We start from the raw sequence: 17598 nt of genomic DNA on the forward strand, positions 1-17598 counted from the left end.
TAGTGCTTTTTTTTTTTTAATGTTGGTAAGCCATCATTTCTTTAGGCTGAAGAGCTAAAAGGCAGCCTAGATAGAGAGTGGAGGCGATTCAAGTAGGCAGTCATTCAGAGCGGACTCTCGATACCTGCACGATAAAACCACAGTGTCTGCAGGCACGAAATTGCCTTCATTTACTTCAATAACATCGCCCGTTTCAACCTGTGAAAATAGACTGGTCATCGTGCTGCACACAATGGAGAGACGGGCTGTGATCGTGTTATACGCTGATGAAAGGAAATACAGTGAATGGCACAATTTAACGTTTGAAAGGCACCGCATTTTTTATTAAGCAAAAATGAAACTTAAATATAGCTACAGGCAAGGAGGTCAATCTGACAAGGACATTATCAAAACGATCTTGTAAGAAAAAGGCATCTAAATCATTTAGTAACCAACCAGGGAATTAGCTGCTTTTACAATATGCATGAAGATGAAGTAATAAGCATAAAATATTGAAGTCACGTAACAATACAGTGATTTGTATCAGCAGTGGCCAGGAACATTTTATTCGTCTTTGACGGCAGTTCCAATGGAAACACTGGATTAATTAGCTGCTTGAACCATCCGACGGTCAGTGTTGGTCTGCTCCGCAGTGTATTACGTGAGCATGTGCTTACGATCCCCAATCAATGGCTAACAATCCGTCTACTTGTTATTATTATAATTGCATACCTTCTCCCAATGCACAATCTCCCAGGCGCCGTTTCTTAACACTGTGACATCACAGGAAGGGGGAACAGAGAGAGATGAAAAGAAGAAGTCAAAATGAGTTGATAAGATTATTTCGACTTAGCCGGCAAAAAGAGAATCAGTGCATTGTTTTTCATACCTTGACATTCCTTTTTGTTGACAACGCTGTCAGCATTGTGGCGTTTCTAGAATGAACGAAGAAAATGGAATATTGGTTATGCAAATAGAGTATGATAGAATAAATCATATTTGGATGACAAGAGCATTAGTGTGAGGTTCGAAAGCAAACAGGTGAGTCAAAGCAATGGCATAACTTACTCAAAATAACTGAACAAAAGGATTTAATAATTAACCAAATACAAAGAATGTGCTTACATCATTTTACCAAAGATCTCGTAGCCATAAGCGATGCAATTCCAAACAAGATGAGCCGACTACGCCGTTGAAACAGTTCAAGGGTCTAATAGAGTAAAAATATTTGCCCAAGATATTTTTCACACATTACAATTTAAAGAAAAACAGCTGGCCACATGAGAACTGACTAATAGTATCAATTGGCGAGGAAAAAAAAAAGAAATTGACCAAATTTGGACAAACGAGATTTCTGCCTGGATCTCGCTCTAAATTATGCATGTTACCTTCACTAAGCATGTGTGCGAGGAGTTCTGTGGAATGTAGTTTGTTGCTCATAATACAATATACAGACAAAAAAAAAGCATAAAGGAAGCTGTCAATCAAGGAATTAATTTTAACATGTATTGTGTTACAATCCATTTATAGTGAACTGCAGGGGGAATCGTGATATGTGAATAGAGTCACCATTTCTTTGACCTCTGAAACAAGTCAGACAAGCACGCTTGGGATTATTTGGTCTTGGCGGAGGTCTTCTAGTTGGAAGACTAGGTGGTTGTGTGTAGGAGTGCACTATTGTTCGGCACTGTTATTTGCGCTTGCATCCCAGGTGACAAACAGTAACGCCGTGAACAGTGTTGATGTTTGAGGTCTTGTCAAGTGGCATCCAGCAACTGCAATGTGTGTTGGCCCTGATAAGAGAGGCGTGGACATATCCTCTCAAAACCCCAACAAGATCAACTGTTTACATTCTTTTAGCTTGCTCCTATTTACTCCACTGCTAATTCCATTAAAAGCTAATTGGTGCATTCCTGCGCACTCGCTTTTAAGGCTCCGGTCGAATCACGTCGGGCATCTCGGGAACGCAATCTTGTGTGTAATGAAAAGGTGGGCAGTGTCAAACGGCTTCAACCTTTCGCCAGCTGCACAGAGACCGGGAAAAGTTTTGGGTGCTACACAAAGGCTCATCCATCATCCTGTGTGCAAGAGCTGCCGGCGAATTTCATTCGACCATTTTTCTTTCCGCTCTTGACGCACACCAGACATGTCAGATCAGAGCTGCATTTATATCCCTTGCCATGTTACTTGTCAGCACTCTCAAATATCACGCCGCATTCAAGGCGAACGATAATGCAGGGGAACCAGCATTTCCATTTATTCGGTTGTTGATGAAACAAATTCTATCCGAGATGAGACAAGCAGGCAAAAATAACAGCGCTGCCGCAAAGTGGAGACTGCGGTCATATAATCCTGCAGCGTCCAGAGTTAAGGCAAAACGATGCAGTAAATCAGAACCTAATATTCTTAGATTTAAAAGTTCTCCAAATTTATTTGGGTTGCCCACATTTCTTAGATTTTTAAAACAATACTTTTTGGTCCTAAATCGGTGGATTATTTATGGGATCACCCCTGAAAGAATGCCCAATCATAATTTAAAACACCGTCACTGTTGTAACTGTCAATATTTTGGCAGTTTTGATTTTAGGGAATAAATCTTTGGATTGAATATTCTATTCCAGGAACCAATGACTTCAGTGCAGAACTCTATTAGAAAAAACACGAGTGGTATCAGCATGTACATTCAATATGGGTGACTAATCATGGATTGAATTATTGAACTAGCATCAGTCTAAAATAAAAAAAGTGGTATACAACCTTTGTATTTGAGACCGATAAAACTTCTGAAAACTATGAAAAAACGATAATTTTGCCTTGATCCCGATCATCTGAAATCCACGTGATCACGTCTCTACCTCTACGTGCAGAATATTTGACTGTACTTTGCCTTAATATTGCCTAATAAATATAAATATACAAATATAAACAATAATAATAATAATATAAATATTGGCCAGCCAGTTAATTGGTGAGGGCCTACTTGTCAGTGTTACCTTACCTTACCAGGCAACAAACGGGTAATGTTGTGGCTCAGTGTTGCAGTGCCATCAGGTTAACTTGTGAGGGGTGACCATACAAGGGAAGAGATGCGAGTGCGCGTGACCTTTATCTCCAAAGACGGAAATCAAGACCATTCCATTGCCATGATTTTTCCGTAGAGACCAGACCATGAGAAGGGTGGAGGGAAAAAGTGCTGTGCTTGCGCATTCACCACAAGATAGAATCGGACAGTATAGAGTAGCTGTCCGCTGGGACCTGCAGACAGGGTTACGCAGCAGGACTATTGCAATACAGTCTGACACATTGAATTCTCTTTACCAAAACTAAATCTTGTGAATAAAATGCAACATTTTACCGTAAATTAAGATGGGAATAATAATTTATTAGCCCTTTCATTCAGCATTAAGAATACTGTTGATGGTGTGGAATGACTAGTGATTAATCGCGTCTTGAGGCAAAATGGAGAGCGCTACTTGGTTGCAACCAACCAGAACAACAAGCTTACTGTCTAAAGAGGAATACACGTCATCTATGTATGCCCTACATTGACGCACGCTGCACGTCTCCACCACGGCAACTCCTGTTGACGTCATTATTCTGCTTAGTCTACACTAGCATGGGAACATTTAGACGTTTGCCAGACCAACCAATTAAAGGTATCAGACAAAGTGAATAAAGGAACTGTAGTCAAATGCCCATCCATAATCTAGCGTACAATAAATCAATGCATTTTTTAAACTGAAATATTTCATAGATGCTAAAGGCCAAACTGTTTTACTCTGCCGTGGTGCATGCACTATAACGGTTAATTAATTATATGGGTGCCCAGGCAGGCAGAGCTGTTAAATGTAATCAGTGGGGCTTGCATACGTACACAGTATACATGTGCCCATGTAAATTTGCATGCTTCCTGTTGAGATCATGTGGCCATCAATGAATGCTTCCAATAGGATAAGTCTCAGCTCAAAAAGTACAGGACGAACACAGAGTATTCTGAAAACACAGCATTTGAAGTCGTTCTTACCAGATCCTCAATGACCTCCTTGACAGCAGCCACAACCAGAATAAAAAGCAGTGGCACCAACGTTGTCCAGCGACCGGTCGGAGAAACATCTGGGATTTGCTGGGAAGAGGATAGATCGATAGATAAGTAAAAACAATAAACAAACACATATTATGCTCATTGGGCTGAGGGACAGCAATAGAATAATTGTATCTTTTTACTCTGACATGGCTACATCCTCAGCTTAGAACCAAACATAATGACGCTATTTTGGGGGTTCCCACATTCACTAATCAAATCTCAGCCATGCGAGGATAAATGGACTTGCTGTTATGAACATGACGCATCTTCTCCTCAGAGATGTTTTTTGTTTCAAGGTTGCACCATCGAGCGGTCAGTTAATGAAGATGCACCGGCTGCATTTCAAAGCACCAACTTCAAGGTCACGGAATGGAGGCTCTTAACGGGAAACGTCGTCTGTGGGAATCAAGGTGAAGAATCCACTCTGCTATTGCTTTTATCTCTGAGACAGATGGATTTGCACGACTGCTTTGAAGCTCATTGCAATGATTGATGCGGGAGAAAAATATCAATACTGACCAGTGTGGCTAGCAAAGAAAGACAAACACCTTCCCACTGTAATAGATAGTATTGTCATAAAGCCAATTGAGACGATGAAGGACATTGCAGCCCAATGCATTTTCAATGTAATATGACATAAATAATGTTGTGCCTGGAAGAAAAAAAACAAGTTTCCTTTTAGCAGAACATTGTATTACATGCATTATTCATAACTAAGGCAGCCTAATGTTAATGTGCGTGCGCTTCTTTACGGGTGTATTTTTACAGACAGGACCTTTGCAAATGCAGGTCAACACAAACAGTCCTCCACTTGCATACTAATGGAAACAAATTGAAGCTGAGAAACGGCAAGATTTTTTACAAAAATTGTAGTTTGAATATTTTGGATAACACTGTGGTCCCGTGGATTGGAAATGTTACCTGTAAGAGTGCAATGAAGAGAAAAAAAGCGTTGGCCGCCCTCCTGAACTGCGAGTAGAGGAACCTCGGGAGGAAGGTGAGGAAATTGTATTTGGCCGTACTGTAAGGAGAAACAATGTCAAATATTAATCAGTCATTTACAAAGTTAATTTCCAGTGCTTTAATGTCGAGAACGTTTTACAAATATTCCACCCAAGCCAGTAAATACAGTGGCACCTCAAGTTTCAGGTTTTAGTTATTTCATTGCTGAGCTCAGAAGTCATTTGCTGCAGAAATCTAATGCTTGAGCTCATCGACTTTCAATGAGCAACACCAAAACAAAAACAATGAAAAATAAATAAACTTAATCAAGTTACACAAACAGTAAAGCATCAAAGCATTATTGCCATTTCTATCTAGCAGGTACTTGTTTTATATTATATATATTATATTTTGTATTATAACGACTGCGTTTGTGGTTAAATACCTTCTCTAATGCCCAATATATTATTTGCAGTGCTAATCTCTTTATAAATTCTTATGAGATCCTGTTAACTCAGATGAAATATAAAAATGTCCTAAGACAAGCACCATGATGAAAGTGATTGTCTCCATTCCATATACGTATTTTGCCAACTCAAGATGTGTCTATAACCTGTTAGCTTTCACAATAGCAACAACAGTCATTAATTGTTTGTTGGGTTTTGTCTACTATAATGGACATAAGTGGGAAGATATAAATACATTACTCTGAGAAATAAAACTATTTTCTGAGCCAAAAACACTTTCATTGCCAAGTGCAACTAAAACTAATACAAACATATATTTCTTTGAATAGATGAGGCGCGAGCAGCTATTTAGATCGCCATATTTCATTTTAGCGCACGCTGGCTGACTCTTCATAAAATGCATTTTCATCAGCTCCGAGGCAATAAATGTTTTGGATCAATTACTCTGATTGGTTCTTCATGAAAAAAGCCTTTTCGGCACTTTCAGTAAAAATTTCTTCCTCGTCTAGTGGCATAACTCTGCTGCCTAGTGTCCTTTGAGTTATTGCATTATCAGCTAATAATGAAACTTTTCTGTGTAAATTTGAGAAAAAGACGCTGGTAAGATTGAAAATGGGTGGGAACTGTATAAAAGGAGAGCGAGTGTGGATATTTGAGAAGTTGTTGGCAATGATCACATCATTTGTCGACTCAACAGTGACTCACCATTGTTTGCTTTTTCATCCATGGGTACAAATGAAATGTAAACATAGTTCAGTATTATTGTAAAAGACAAGTTGTACTGCCTATACTGACAAGACAGCTTAGTGCCAGTTGACGAGATTGCCATTATGACCTGGAAACGTAAATTCTGGTTGTGAAAACTCGGGATACGACATAACATTCCTGATTGGCTGTGACAGCTGCAATATTGCAAAGCTCTTCTACTCCTCCGATTCACGTTTTGAATGTCAGCTAAACTAATGGCCGACGGTCACCCACTCAACAAAAAACCGACAAACTGCGCAACAGCTCAGTCACGTTCTGTTGCCTTGCTTGGTGTACGCCGGGCGTCATTAACATTCTCAACAGATGGGAGCTTGTTATTGTTTGACAAGGATGGGAACATACTATGTGTGGTTCGTTTGAATCATACAGCATTTCTTGTACTGTATTTTCCGGACTATAAGGCGCACCGGACTATAAGACGCACCTTCAATGAATGGCCCATTTTAAAATGTTTTCCTTATATAAGGTACTATAAGGGGCACCGTTAATGCATCATGTCAGATTTTTAATCCAAATCAAATCATTCTCCATTCTATCTTTTTTATTTCAACTTCAGACGCAACAAATTACTTTATAATCACAAAATAATGATCCATAGTCTTTTTGATTCATGATTCATAGTCTTCAGCGGGCCACTAATGATTGATTTCATGACACAATGCTTCGGGCCAGTTTAAATTTAGGAATTTGGTCCATACATAAGGCACACCGGACTATAAGGCGCACTGTCAGCTTTTGAGAAAATTTTAGGTTTTTAGGTGCAATTTATAGTCCGGAAAATACGGTATGTATTTTTCTCCATTCTTTATATGTAGGGGCTCCTTAAAAACAATGGATAGAGTGGGTGAGAGGACAACAAAACGAAAAAGCCAAGCGTTTCTCGAACAGCAGCGCAATCCAATTCTAGCAGTACACAATAGTCTGATGAAGAGTCTTGTCAGAAGTAAGGAGGGGTCAAGTAAAGTTTAGTGACCAAGCTTTGTTTTACTGAGCAAAGTGTAATTGTTTTTAAGTGGACATTTGATTGGTGGCCCCAAGATTGTTGTCTCTAATAGCGCTAAAGGGTTCGTAAGAGTCCATTTCTGTCCCTCAAGGTACATTATAGACTAATTTACCGTATATATCAAATAAGAAACTACACCAAGGGAACTGTTGCTGTTTTTTCTTGGTACAACACTGCAATATGTGTAGAGGAGTTAAAAAAAAAACAAAAAAACCTGCGTGAATAACACTCAAATGCTACACAACATTCTTTCTTTACCAGGTATTGTAATCATTTTTATTCTTTTTTTAGTAGTAAGCTAAACAAGAAAGTGGTATTGGACGAAAGAACAGTTGAGCATGTATCCTACGTATCACGTACATGGTGTCCTCTCAACCAATCAATAATTTGCAGTGACGCTCCAAGCACTTCTGCTTTGACTTCTGTTTATGAGAGCTTACTTTTTTGTTCACCAAAGATGAATTGCAATTTTTTTTAGTTTCAAAATGTAGCATTAGTAGTGCGTTATTTGCATTGCTAAGTGGTCTGCCAAGTGTTTGCAACGGATATGTATCGATCCGTTTCTTTTAATTAGCGAGTAACAGTGTTTCCAAGAGACAAAAAATACAATAGATGATTGACTAAAGTCGATGTGATCTTCAGCACTGATAACAAAACAAAACAAAAAAAATAAAATAAAAAAAACAAGATCGCTGAGGTTATACACTTGAAAAATATTTAGGGAAAATATGCTTCGAGATTTTTTGCCTGAAAAATATTTAGGGAAAATATGCTTCTAGATTATTGCCTGAAGTCCTTCATTTTGCTTTGGTTGAAAACCTGAAACTGAGCCTTACCTTCACCATATTGTGCGATACTAAGTTAATGAATCCCTTCAAAAAGAACATGACAGTGCTAATGCTTGACAGTGCTAATGCATAACCAATGTTCTCGTCCTCCCTAGAGCTAGCATACTGTAGAAATGGTGGGTGGCAAATCTGATTGAAGTTTTAGCCTTTAAGCCTCGGCTCTATCAATCTTATCTTGCAATACAAGCCTCATCTTGCCTAAAAGTGCATGCGTACAGCAACTACTTTTTCACTAATCTTTGTTTGATCTGACGAGGCAGCACTGCGGTCGGAGCTCTCATTACTGTCCAGCGAACTTCCTCCTTTGACATTGACAAAGAAGTTGGAACATTGCCTAATGTGGAGCATTATTCCCTGGTAATGTCCAAACGGACCGAGGCCATGTGAGAAAGGCACTTCCTTTCCTAGTCTGATATGCTTGGATTACAACCAAAGCCTGAGCCGTTTCATGTTTAATCTCTAATCAACCTTTCCTACTCCAGCAATTGTGTTTAACGTGACTGCTCAATGTAGTTTGAAGTATCGTACCAACATTTAGTTAACACCAAAATGTACACGTGGAGAGTATATCTAGATTTATTATGTCAATGATTTTTATGTCAATTGGAGCCAGTCTCAAAATATATAATATATATGGTTGTATATATATATATATTTCTTTATACTAATTAATTACAGGTTGATTGATTAGCGGTTCATTGTATTGCTCAAATTGAACTCATCAGCTCTTTAAAGAAATTTGCTGTTTGGTTTGGGTATTTTCTTTTGTTAATGTAGACAAAGGCACTTGGAAGAGCCATTTGAAATACTCCACCACAAAAGAGGACAACACATTAGCACATGATGTCTCTTAGCGGCTATTAGGTGTGAAAATTCTGTTCCCACTAGAGTGCATCATTGTCCACCTGATCCAAGGTAAACACAGCTGCTCACACAGGATTCCTGACACTGACAAGCTGGTCAGACCAGTCCATTTTTGGCCAATCGCAATCGGTTTAGAATATATGTATATCTGCATGTATTAACTCATGAGGAAATGAGTTAATACGTGCAGAATCAAAGGTTACACTGAATTTAAAGTATGATGACAAAAAGTCATTGGTCTTAACCCGTGACATGGGATACTATGCGTATATAATATACTGCAGATAATTTGGGTCATGTGTTAATGTCCATGTTTTGCTCTTCAAACTCCTTTTTGGACCTTGCATTTCCTGGATCCATGACAACATCAACAAAACTGCAAAAGAGTGCACACAACCACTGAAGTAAGTTAATACAATGGTCATTGTACCCTTCTAATTGTTTGATTCACGGTTGTTGTTGGGTTCAAATCTTTGTGTATGATCGCGTACGTGCATACACGCATGACTCGTGCAGCCAGAATGCCAACAGTAATATTCCTTGACAGAGGATGGCCTGACCTGACACGCATGACCTTTAATGCTAAAAGCAGCGCGATCCTAGGAGAGGAAGAGACAGTCACACGGGGAAAAGTGCTGACTTTAGGTATGGAGTATTATCTTGATTCCTTAACCGTGGAAAACACGTCAGCGGCAAATTTTAGCTCACCAGTCATTGTTAAGTATCCTGTACATTTTCCAAGGAAGCCGTTGAAGAAGCTCAACAGACTCAAGATATTCCATGTTGAGGGTTAAAAGCAATAATGGGTGGTATTACAGTTGATAGCATGGATAGCAACTGTATTGCCCTGACTGGAAATCAATTGCAAATCACAGAGACTAATGAGCCTACTGTATCATCAGACAAAGGCAAAAAAGGGGAAGCTGAGTTATTCATCCAAGACATGACCTTGTTATATGTCAGCTAAAAACTACAGTAAATGCAGTAAGTAGTATACAGATACTGTTTCACACAAAGTAATTCTTACCTGACCCGGTTGTTGCAAAACTTTGTAAACTGTGGCTGGTTAAGGTAAATCAATCGGGCATCTTCTTGGTCCGCTAAGGATGTCTTTTCGGAAGCATCCTCTGTCTTCTCGTATCCTGAAAGATGAAAAACCAAAATGGCCTCGATAAGGAATGTGCTCAAAAAACAAATGTTGAAAAGAGTCCGACAAGAAAAATACAGTCAATAAATAATGCTGCAGGTAAAAAAAAAAGCAAGATGTTAACACTGTGTTCATGATGTTGGTGTTGCACACGTTATGTGCCCCATGCATTATAACGACAAACTCCCAACAGGTTTAATAGAGCGGGATGCAGCTTCATTGGTAGAATATTATCATTTTGGTCTGTAAGATTTCAGAAAACGGTGATTGATAACATTTTGACTGTTGGCTGAATAGTTGTACAGGCCAACTAAGAGCCAACTGAAATGCAGTTATAACAGAATAAATAATATGCTGGGTCACAAATGAACCCTAAAATAATAAATAAAATAAACAAATCTGTGTAACCCTTTATCCAAAAATAGCCGTTTCCAAAATGTGTCACCGGAAAGAGCTAGAGAGAAAAAAAAATCTGAGAATTTTGGACATCTGTATTTCTGAATCTAAGGAAAGTCACCATAGAATGGATTATCTTATACGCAAGTTTTGTCATGAGTTTTAGTTGTCTCCCTCCCTCATGTACTGTAAATGCTGGCTGGTGGCGGTCGGTGTCGTAAGCACAAGGACAGACAGACGGTAGTACTCAAAGACAGGTGCCCCCAAGTTTGAAATGGAAAACGAGAACCTTCTGATAGTTGTCACTCTCCCTGCTCTGCTCCCAACTAACTATCACCTTACCAATTGCACTTTCTCCCTGGTGTCACGCAAGCCCGGAATCTTACTTTACACCTCTTGTTATTTTAATGATCCTCTTGGCTACACTGAGAGGATTACCGAGGAGTGACGAGAAGGCACTCCTTCCCACCACCCTCCCCGCTCGCTTCACAATGCGCTTCAGGGCTAAATATAACTCGCACCCCTGTAGCCGTTTCGGTCACCAGGGGAAACACGGGTCGGTTATCCAGCGCCATTACGCAACAGCCCGCCCAGACGTCACATCGGTGCAGGTGATTTATTGGATTAGCGCGGTGGTGACGAAAGACCGGGTGAGGATTCAGACGGTAATACAGAGAGTATGAAGAGTGCCATTTAATACTTTAGGGGGAAAAAAAAAGGGGTTACGGTCAAATCCTCACATGTGAGACGCACCACTTGTTGCTAAATGGCATCCATTGTTAATCTACCAGGGTAGGGCGTTATTAATAAAAAATAATCGATGAGTATGCCCAGCCCTAGTCTGACTGTAAAATCTGAAACTGGTTTTCAATTAAATTTGGTGCCACAGAAGAAATCCATGCACAGCACTCTGCTATAATCCACCAGTAATTGGAGCAGTGAGATAATGGCGCTGCCAGCACACCGATTCATTCAACCATGGCACAACCAGCTCTTGGGCGAGAAGCATCAGTTGAGAATCTATTCTCTAATCATTGCTGTGCACACTCCTAGATGGAAGTGTAGGTTGTTTGGGGGTTCAGATCACACAAAGGTGATGAGAAATTCTGGACATACAAAGACTTTAAAAAAAATAAATCAAAAGAATTCCAAAAGTAATCTCTAAAATACGATTTCAATCAGGATATCTTCTTGTTAGTAATGTCAGAGCAGAGCACCGATGAGAGAAGTTCTGATCGACAGTGAGTTCCCGAGTGCTACTCGCAAAAAGTCAAGATTGACAGATTTCAGGTCAAAGAGGCTGGAGTGAAGTTTGGGTGATCACGGTATTAGTGTCCACGCAGACGTATGAAATGCTCAAGCTGGCATGGCGTCTGAGAGCAGCGAGAGGCTTTAACGGAAAAGCTCGCCAAGGCTGTGATTCATGTTGTGTCTGTGTGTTGTGAATGAGCCCTGGATGCTCCGGAGCGTGTTCCCCTGCCAGGTACTGCATTGCACCAGTTGGGGTTGCCATTGCTGCTTCTTAACTCCTTCTACACCCAGCCTCAGTATTGCTGCTTTCACACACGGGTTGTGAAGGAAGTTCCAACAAAACGTGACAAACAAAATGCATGGAATACAACTTGTTACTGTCAGTGAGTAGCATTAGTGTAACAAGTATGGGAAGAAATCTAGAGTTCTTTCATACATCTATTTTCTATACAGGGTCATCCCAGAGGATGTAGCCGATGCCAGTCAATCAGTGGGAATTGATCTCGGTACAGCTGCTTCAAACCACTATACTACCGAAAATCCTGTTTTCCAAATCTTACTGGAGTTGGCTGAACCGGCAAGCTTCCAATTACTGGTGTCAGGATACCAGAAATTCAGTTGTCTGTACCAATACCTGTGATTTTCCACAATTCTCGATACTAATTTGGTACCACGGTAAAAAACAATATCGTCCACTTGCTTTTAAAATCACAAATGTATTTAAAACTGCCATTGCAGAATGTCAGTCAAAGTGCAGTTGTGAGTTACCAACTGGCATTGTTTTGCAATTCTCTATTGCAGTCATGTTCTGCCGCATTGCGCATGTGCGGTGAGGCCTTGAGGAATCACCGCAAGACTAGTTCAGAGCTGTGTCTTAAGATCTCTTGTTCTTCTCCGTCTCATCTTAACACAACACTTAAAAGCTATAGCTGAATTTAGGCCCGTGCTTAAAATAGCCTCTTTCCAGTGTCCAGCATGAGAAGGGATTTACGCAGGCAAAGAATCTCCGTCTGTAAATAACCACGGTGTTTCCTTGGATCCCAATCAGTGAGGATAATGTTCCAAGCCACAGAGGTCGGAGTGCGAGCTACCTCTAATGTCACCTAAGAGCAAGGTGTACCTTTTTTCTACACTAATTAAATTAGCTGAGGTTCTGCAACATCTCATCAATAAGGACACAGGCCGAGCCAGATAACGAAAACCACACGAGCTTGATGGCTATTTAGACAAAAGAAGTGAGAACAACCCCGACAAGTCTAGGTGTTACTTAGAAAGCAAGAGGAAACAGCTCTGAAGGGGAAGCCGTTGGAGGAAGGGTCAATGCCAGCCATTGTTGTAATAGATTTGCAGGCAGGCTATATGTGAGGAGTATTGCTTGTGTCAGCCAACAGACAACAGGGAGGAACTAGAGTCTCAAGGGGTCGCATATTTCAGAGATGGTGCCCCGTGGGTCTACCAAGGAACATATGCTAGTCTTCTCACTTGTCGGCTTTGTGGAATATCCAGAGGATCTAAACACTCTCAAACATCTGAACTGTGTGTGAAATGGTAACATACATGGCACGACATTGGATTTGTATTACAAAATTATTTCAGAGACAAACCCTTAGCTGTTAGTGATTTTGTGACACCGTGAGGGAAGCTCAAACAGGTTAAAGAGTAAAGCGTCCCCAATGAAATTTATGACATCGGAGGTGGCAATGCTTTAGCTCAGGTCAAGTCGAAATGATGGGGGTGGAAAATTATTGCAGTTGTGGCCGTCAACACGGGCAAGATGAAATGTACCCAATGGCATCCGTGACAGGGTCAATGATTGTCTTATAGTCAACAATTACTGGTCATTGCTTATGTACTAAGTACAACATCCACAAAATAAGCCGAGAATATTGTGATATAGTGATCTAATTGGCAGTATATGTTTTTTTTACGATGTACACTAAGATCTACTTTCTAAGCGTTGGAGACTAAGGCCCATTGGTCTTCAAGAAAATTATTTGAAGGCACAAACAATTGGCAGTTTTTGTTTCTTCAAATTCAACAAGCCTCAAATATCATTTGAGGAAAGATCTATTATTCATTCACCGCAGATAAATATTTCAGTAGAAAGAGCAGCCACAGTCTATTCATAGGAATCTCGGTCCCGACACCGTCACCACCCGCACTGTCATCTTCCCCATTTGTGAATGAGGGACAAAGCTGCAGGGGGGCTATAAATACAGCCTCAATTCAAGCTACAGCAACATCGATAAGTCGCTTATCAGATCACAATGCTGTAACCGGCCCTTGCAGCGACAACAGGGCAGCTGCTGGATTAATCTCCCCCTCTCTATAGGCTCGACAGACTACAGTGGAACGGCCCAGGGACACGAGATGACACGGGCAGCTGGGGCTATCTGTGACATCACGGGGCTGGCCTGGCTAGGATTTGCAAGAGATCTGCATGGACGGGAAGCTTTCCCCCACTTTATGAATGGTCAAAGTGAGGGAGGGCCATGTGATGTGCAGTCCACTGAGGCAGAAACACACAGAGTGGATGGTTATTGATGCTCTCGGCTGGCTATAACCTGAATGTAAAGGAGTCTGGCATTTGTTCTAGGAACAATAGAGCCAGTTGATGATTTCATAAGTGCACAACTGGAGGTTAAACCTGTGGACAAATGATGCTATATGCTACTGCTATTATGTCACACTCTTTCCATAGGTGATGCAGGAATCGCCATCTTGCCGACACAGTTTAGACCAGGACTTAAGATTCCGATCAGTACTGCTGAACTGCAAAGGACTGCTTGAAGGAAACAAGTAGGGTTGTCACAAACTCGTGTCTTTGAAATCATTAAAGAATATTGTGAGTTTTTCCATCGATGACTCAGTGACACTGACGACACAATTCTTTATGTACATAGTTATGCCTCGATGCTCATGATATGGGGAAAAAAGTTGGTTTGTAAAAAGTTAAGCCTTTTTGCTCGAATCCTTGACCCCCAAATTGTGTTATGTTGACACCAAATTTGTCATTATAGCAATAACAGAAGGAAAGACGTGGGCTGTAGAATATTTTTGGTGAATAGACAACCATTTTTGGGAAAAAAGAAAATCAGATAAGTGTCATTGGATAAAATTATTTGTATGTTCATATGGTACTCCCATAACACGACTTAATGTCAAAGGCCTAACCTCTCTCCTAGTATATGGCACGTGTAGGCTCGAGGGGCTTTTTCTGCTGCACATGCATCTGTGCGACATATCAGCAACAACACTTAAGTCAATTTGTATCTATTGTTGTGAGTGAGGAAACCGTGAAGATTTTTTATTTCGTCGCTGTCACCGAGTTACTGAACTGCTTCAAGTGTTACTGAAATGTGGAAGCACTGGTTGTAGAAAAACAAAACGTTCATTATCATTCCATCCATTGGTGTAACATTCTCTTCAGTCAGAGATCCACCACTTCATAATCCCGTCAGACAGAAACAATCAGTCTATCCCCAGTCTACCTTCCAAGATCACTATTGAGGCAGACTTGTCTAAAGGGGGTGGGTGCTTCAATGACTGAATGTTAGAAATAGCTTTAAGAAGTAGCAGTCAACTTTGCCACCTTCAAGAATTGCAGCGGGGCTAAGTAGATGCTGAAAAGCAGTCATTAACGAGAAAAACACGACAATCATTTGATCAATGCATGGCTTCATCCCCACAGATTACCTGTGGGGATGTCAATCGTGAGAGAGGATTTGGCAGATAAGCGTGCGAGCTAAGGCCGCAAAACGGACGTTCGTCGCCATCTGTCTTGCTTTAACACGCATGGTCTTGGATAGTCAGTTTAGGGAGCAGATGCAAGGATCGACAAATTTTTACATCAATAAGAAAATACAACTTTCCCCAGTCATCGCTGTAAGCGTTATATTGATTTTTTCCACTCGTCACATACTTTACATGTTTTGTTTTAAAGATGGCTTCCAATGCGCAATGTATTATTAAGAAGCCTGTGGCTAATTGAGGAACCTCTCACAAAAGTCCTAAAGTTGATAAACGTAGATTTTTTTTTTACCATAATGTGTACATTTTGTGAATGTCACCTAGGTATATTTGTTTTGGCAACAGCTGAGGATGCAGACAGACAGGGGGCAGTGAGGGGTGAGGCGGCACGTGGTGGGCAAGGCTCGGATGTGTGCAATGATGTACGGGCGGCTGGCGGATTAAGCAGTAAGCTTGGCAGAGAGGACTGCCCTCTCTCTCTCTCGATGGAGGCCCGCCTCATGTGCTGTTTGATTAAAAATAAAACGAGTGTGCTGAAAATGGAAAAAAACACCCCAAAAGGACACGTTTTTCAATTGGTGTCTAGTTGCTGGGTTATTCGAGGCTTCTCACTCATGCGGCTGCAGTCGCGGCATCAATTTTCTATGGACTCCATATTAGTGTTGAATTATTCAGCTTTGTTCCAGTAGAATGCACAGGTCTCCGGTAACAATAACACAAACATCTCAGTTGTGCTGCTGAGAAGGATGACAAATTGCCTTGTAATTATCAGCTCAAAGGTGGGGTACAAATTGGCTGTCGGGCGTGTGTGAGGATTGGTCTGTTGCAAATACTTACCACACAACCACAACATTTGGAACAAATCTATTGCTTAAATACAATCAAACTAGAGGCTGTTAGAATATTTAATCAGCTTATTAAGATACATAAGAAGGGAATTCTTACAGTTAGGCTCTCCGAACGATGCTGTGCACTTCTAGACCACAGTTAACTATGACAACAATACATACAAAAATACATTACAGATGAAGCTATAAAGCATTGATTTCAAACCAGTACGCTCTGGGCCATTGATGTGCCATTATCATAAAGTTATTGTTTATTTAGAAATAACATGTTTACACTTTTCACTGCCTTTGTAGTTGAATGATTTGGTGTATATAAATCGCTTTGTTGCACCTGAAGCTGTTGTGAAACACGATATATCAATAAAGTTGTATGGTAAATGTAAGAAGAATTTGACCACTTTTAAAATAAAAATAAATACATCTACCTTAATTTCACTAATATGTCAGGCTACAACTATGGAATACTTTATAATGTGTTATTTTATAGATTATCACATCAATTAACTGAATAATAGGAAGAAAATGGATTTTGCATTATTAAACAAAATTTGGATGTGAGGTGTAGCGACACATCGATGTCTCTTTAAGTAAAGTATAGTAAAATTCTGTACAACATCAGGGGTGTCCCATTGTACAAATCTGTCACTCGAACGAGCCAGTAGACAGTATTGGGAATTTGATTCTGCTGGCTTTGCACTTCTAACACGAAACAAATTAAGAGTGGTCCCCAGAGTAATGGAATATACGTATAAAATAGATGAGGATACAGCCCCCCCCCCTACTCAAAACAATGCATGCAAAATTTCCCAATTCTGTTGTTTACCTGTTGTATAAATGACAATAAAGGCATTCTCTTCTATTCTATTCTATTCTATTCTATTCTATTCTACTCTATATGACAAAAACTGACTGCATGTTTCAATACTTGCCTGAGACTGCTGTTACCGTAAATCCCGTTTCACAAAGAGAGAAAAACATCCACACTATAATTAGTATAGACCACATGACATGGTATTATTGATCCCCGGAGATGGTGTAAGTTATTGCCCTTGTCCGGTGAGGTCAGAGATCAAGGTAAGCCACAAAACAAATATACAACATTTTATAAAACATTCAACATATATGCATGGGGGTTAAATATGTGCACAAACGACGGTAACAATCTTGGTCACACACAGTTTGCAACTATTTCATGGATCCTCTTTTTGAGCATCTGCATTATTTTCAGCCTGCAGTGGAAAGTTACTGGTG

The 17598-nt window shown here is 40.2% G+C and overlaps 1 protein-coding gene across 4 annotated transcripts in view; it reads right to left on the reverse strand.

Annotated features, from left to right (window-relative positions):
* Window positions 1-17598, reverse strand: part of atp8a1 (ATPase phospholipid transporting 8A1) — a 76898-nt gene that overhangs the window by 58315 nt on the left and 985 nt on the right. For 2 of the 4 annotated variants that reach the window (XM_061278049.1, XM_061278042.1), the window contains exons 2-7: window positions 9983-10097; window positions 4985-5084; window positions 4004-4102; window positions 869-914; window positions 712-752; window positions 125-198 (exon numbers count right to left, since the gene is read on the reverse strand). In XM_061278049.1, the coding sequence (XP_061134033.1) occupies window positions 125-198; window positions 712-752; window positions 869-914; window positions 4004-4102; window positions 4985-5084; window positions 9983-10097 (475 nt within the window). Of the gene's footprint in view, window positions 1-124; window positions 199-711; window positions 753-868; window positions 915-4003; window positions 4103-4984; window positions 5085-9982; window positions 10098-17598 lie in introns of those variants that run through there. The other 2 variants (XM_061278036.1, XM_061278058.1) reach the window with 2 other exon arrangements.

This window comes from Syngnathus typhle, linkage group LG1, assembly GCF_033458585.1.
Source record: "Syngnathus typhle isolate RoL2023-S1 ecotype Sweden linkage group LG1, RoL_Styp_1.0, whole genome shotgun sequence".
In the NCBI taxonomy this organism is placed as follows: domain Eukaryota; kingdom Metazoa; phylum Chordata; class Actinopteri; order Syngnathiformes; family Syngnathidae; genus Syngnathus; species Syngnathus typhle.